Genomic DNA, 4,553 nt, shown 5'->3' with positions numbered 1-4,553 from the left:
TGTGTTAACAACCCTCCAGACGAGCTTCAATGCCATACAACTCTCCTTCCGTGGCCTCCAACTGCTCTTAAATACAAGTAAAACTAAATGCATGCTCTTCAACCGATCGCTGCCCGCACCTGCCCGCCCGTCCAGCATCACAACTCTGGACGGTTCTGACATGTGATTATGTGGTCTACTACAAATACCTAGGTGTCTGGTTAGACTGTAAACTCTCCTTCCAGACTCACATCAAACATCTCCAATCCAAAATTACATCTAGAATTGGCTTCCTATTTCGCAACAAAGCATCCTTCACTCATGCTGCCAAACATACCCTCGTAAAACTGACCATCCTACCGATCCTCCTTTTCGGCGATCTAATTTACAAAATAGCCTCCAACACTCTACTCAACAAATTGGATGCAGTCTATCACAGTGCCATCCATTTTTTCACCAAAGCCCCATATACTACCCACCACTGCGACCTGTACGCTCTCGTTGGCTGGCCCTCGCTTCATACTTGTCGCTTCATACTAGTCGCAAACCCACTGGCTTCAGGTCATCTACAAGACCCTGCTAGGTAAAGCCCCGCCTTATCTCAGCTCGCTTGTCACCATAGCAGCACCCACCCATAACACGCGCTCCAGCAGGTATATCTCACTGGTCACCCCCAAAGCCAATTCCTCCTTTGGCCACCTCTCCTTCCAGTTCTCTGCTGCCAAGGACTGGAACGAACTACAAAAATCACTGAAACTGGAGTCTCATATCTCCCTCACTAGCTTTAAGCACCAGCTGTCAGAGCAGCTCACAGATCACTGCACCTGTACATAGCCCATCTGTAAATAGCCCAAACAACTACCTCATCCCCAACTGTATTTATTTATTTATCTTGCTCCTTTGCACCCCAGTATCTCTACTTGCACATTCATCTACTGCACATCTTCCAGTGTTTAATTGCTATATTGTATTTACTTCCTCAATATGGCCTATTTAATGCCTTACCTCCCTTACCTCACCTCATTAGCATACATTGTATATAGACTTGTTTTTCTACTGTATTATTGATTGTATGTTTGTTTACTCCATGTGTAACTCTGTGTTGTATGTGTCGAACTGCTTTGCTTTATCTTGGCCAGGTCGCAGTTGTAAATGGGAACTTGTTCTCAACTTGCCTACCTGGTTAAATAAAGGTGAAATAAAAATAAATAAATAAATATAAATGGCTGTGTGTGTGTGTTCTGCTTTGTCTCCCTCACACACAACCCCATACAAGTACACACACAAACACATGCACACAGATACGCAAATACCAGCCAGGGGCCTGTTGCACAAAACTAGGATAAGGGATTAAGCCAGGATATCTTGGTGATCCTGGCTCAATTGATCCGTAATCCGGTTGCACTAAAGATGGATAGGGGGCAGGAGGATATGTTATGGTATAAATTACCATGGAGATTTATTCTGTGGAGCTAGCCTGCTCCAGACCAGGCTAAATTCCAGGATCTATTTAATCTCATCCCTAATGTCAGTCAGCAGTCACCACAAATGGAAACCAATAGTTATTTCACTGCTCACTATACATTGTTATCACATATAACTAGACCCACTGTTATTATTTAAACGTTTGTGATCATTAATTTCAATGATTTTGGATAAAAAATGATTTTTAGATGATGTTGCTATCATTAGATAATTTACAGTTTCCCATAGACTATAAGGCTATATATAAAATGATAGAATATTAGGGCCACAGAGGGGAAAAAAACACAAGTCATAATATTGTAACCAGTTGTTTTAAAGGAGGACAGTTGTTAAAATGACAGATGTGGGGCATTTCGTGAAATTGTACTTCAGTATGGTTTCATAAACAAAGACATGCTGATGTGCCAGAATATTAAGTATCACATTGTCATAAGTATCAAAACTGTAAAAACAATATGTAGCTTTTCTGCAGAAAGAACCAGCCTCATAAATGTATGACTTTATCCTTTTTCTTCAGTGTGGCCCTAGTACTCTGTCATATAAACAAATACACATTCCATATGAATATAAAAACACAATGTGTAACATTATGTTCCTTTATTGAATAAGGACAAAACAAAGCAGGTAAACCATCAGCTCCTTTCGAAACTGAAGTCACAGTGACTCTACAAGATGGAAAGCACAGAATCCAAGCATATTATACAAAATGATACATACACATTCAAAGGTCTGTATATAACACACCCTGCATGTCTGCACACTAAAATAAATGCAGGACAAATCCATACACATCAACTGAACAGACAAATGAATGGATGCAGTAGCCTCCCTGCAGCCTTGTATTACACACAGTATACCGCACAAACATCATAAGAGGCCAAATTCGTCAAAAAACGAACCCAAAAAAACCCAAATTCCTCTGCCACCGCAGGACATATTTAACCAAAATTGAAAGCACACATACTAACTAAAATAATTCAACACATATTGGTCCCTCAGCAGCCGACCACTGTCGTCATCAGGGAAGATTGCCGGATTGTCCCAGTCCATGGCTGGTGGCACTCTGGGGGCCCTCTCCTTCCTCAGGCAGGCCACATTGTGGAGGACAGCACAAGCCACAGTAATATCACATGCCCTAACAGGGCTGACCCTTAATTTGTGAAGGCAGTGAAAGCGTGCCTTCAGGAGGCCAAAGGTCATTTCAACTCTGGCCCTGGTCCTGGCATGGGCATGGTTGTAGGCCTGCTGTGCTTCCTGGGGGTCTGTGAAAGGTGTCAGGAGAAAAGGCTGGCAGCCATACCCCCTGTCTCCCAGCAACACACCAGAGAATTCACCTGTCAACACAAAATCTCATCATTACTACCTCATAAACACAGTGATATTCTTGACACAGCCATGATGGTTATAAATAGGGGTTGTGTGGCTTACCTTGTGATAGGCACTGATAGATTTCAGAGGCCCGAAAGATTCTGGAGTCATGGACTGAGCCAGGCCATTTTGCCACAACATTGCTGATCACACAGTCAGCATTGCAGACCATCTGAAATCATAAGATGAGGAATATTACACCAATCAATGCACATCACTGGCAATGCAGAGTGTTCGTCAATGGACAATATCAAAAAGTTATGTTCACCTGAACATTAATGCTGTGAAAGGATTTCCTATTCACAAAATCGGCCTCATGGGCACCTGAGGGGGCTTTTATCCTTATGTGTGTGCAGTCCACTGCACCAATGACATTGGGGAAACCTGTCACACAAAGTAATGAGTATCCTACTATGTGTTAACAGTTGTCCTGTAATTTGTAGATCCTCTTACCTGCAATCCTATAGAACTCCTCTTTGATGTCACAGAGTCTTCTGTGGCCAGGGAAGGAGATGAAGACATCTGCTAATGCTTTGATAGCCAGACACACACTCCTTATTGTGCGGCAAATTGTGGCCTTGTTCAGCTGTTCTGCATCCCCCACTGAGTACAGGAAGGCTCCACTAGCAAAAAAGCGCAAGGCCACACAAACCATTTGCTCCACACTCAGTGCATGGCTCCGTGCAGTGCGGTGCTTAATCCTGGGACCCAGTAGTCTGCATAGATACCTGATGCCATCTGCAGAAAACCTGTATCTTTCATATAGATGGTCATCAGGGAAGGCCAGTGGGTCCAACCGGTCCCTGAAGACCCTTTCTCGCCTGAAGGCTCTCCTCAGCACAAGTGCTTCTTCATCCACCACATCTCGCACGAATGGGCATGCCATTGTCAGAGCAGAAAGGAACACACAATTTTGGGCCTTCATATAGGCTAGTGGCCACACCTGGTGCTGGGGGGGTGGGCAAAAGAGGGCGATGCCTTATAACGATGACTTGGTTGTACTGATTGCTGGGAAAATAAAAAAAACCTTAGAAAGATGCCACCGTCCTGTGTGCTCACAATAAGAGCTCATATGTCATGGCTCACTTGACTTTACGAGAATATACCTAATTTTTATTTTGAGCTGTGTCATCTTCTTGGAGCTGGGGGAGGAAAGAAAAATAATGATTAATACATTTGTGTTACAGTTAGCATACAGTGTACATTGAAGGCATATCTCACCTCCCTCTCAAGTTTTTTTATTTCAAGGTCTAGTTTCCTAATTGTCCTCTTTTTTATTTCGGACTCCAGTGCAAGATTTTCCATCTTTTTCTTCTTGTACTGAATGTCTATGTCTGCCAGTTCTATTTGGCGCCGGAGGTGGTTGCCATACAACTTTCTGATAGCTTGTGAGCTCTGTGAACACAATACAATTAGCGCAGCTGGAATTTGGCAGGATGTGGTGTCCTTTTATTAATACGCACTATGTTGCCAGGCTGGTTTTCCCACTGTATAGCATCTGGGTCCTGTAAAAGAAATTAGATTTTTTGATTTTGATGAGGACTCCTCACCATTGTAGAGTAAATAGTACTTTCACAGTCTTAACATGATACCTCATGCCTTCTGGAATCCAGAGAGATGGTCTCCTCCTCATCATCGTCTCCATCATGTGCTGTTGCTGCTGCACTGGGGCCTTCACCCTATCACATTTAATCGGATTCATATTGAAGCTAGTAGACAAG

General features: G+C 43.1%; 1 protein-coding gene across 2 annotated transcripts; it reads right to left on the bottom strand.

Moving 5' to 3' along the window:
* Nucleotides 1-2,046: 2,046 nt before the first annotated feature.
* On the bottom strand, nt 2,047-4,047 carry LOC139534079 (putative nuclease HARBI1). 2 transcript variants are annotated; one of them, XM_071332796.1, is made up of 5 exons: nt 3,939-4,047; nt 3,286-3,840; nt 3,101-3,216; nt 2,893-3,004; nt 2,047-2,798 (listed from the first exon to the last, which is right to left on the bottom strand). In XM_071332796.1, the coding sequence occupies exons 2-5, from the start codon at nt 3,755-3,757 to the stop codon at nt 2,428-2,430; spliced, it is 1,071 nt and encodes a 356-aa protein (XP_071188897.1). In that variant the 5' UTR covers nt 3,758-3,840; nt 3,939-4,047; the 3' UTR covers nt 2,047-2,427. The 2 variants fall into 2 exon arrangements, with proteins under 2 accessions (XP_071188897.1, XP_071188896.1); XM_071332795.1 differs by having other exon boundaries at nt 3,286-4,047.
* Nucleotides 4,048-4,553: the final 506 nt, after the last annotated feature.

Source organism: Salvelinus alpinus, chromosome 11, assembly GCF_045679555.1.
Source record: "Salvelinus alpinus chromosome 11, SLU_Salpinus.1, whole genome shotgun sequence".
Classification (NCBI taxonomy): Eukaryota; Metazoa; Chordata; class Actinopteri; order Salmoniformes; family Salmonidae; genus Salvelinus; species Salvelinus alpinus.
Note: the sequence above shows the minus strand (reverse complement) of the source record. Positions and strands in the feature narration are given on the sequence as shown.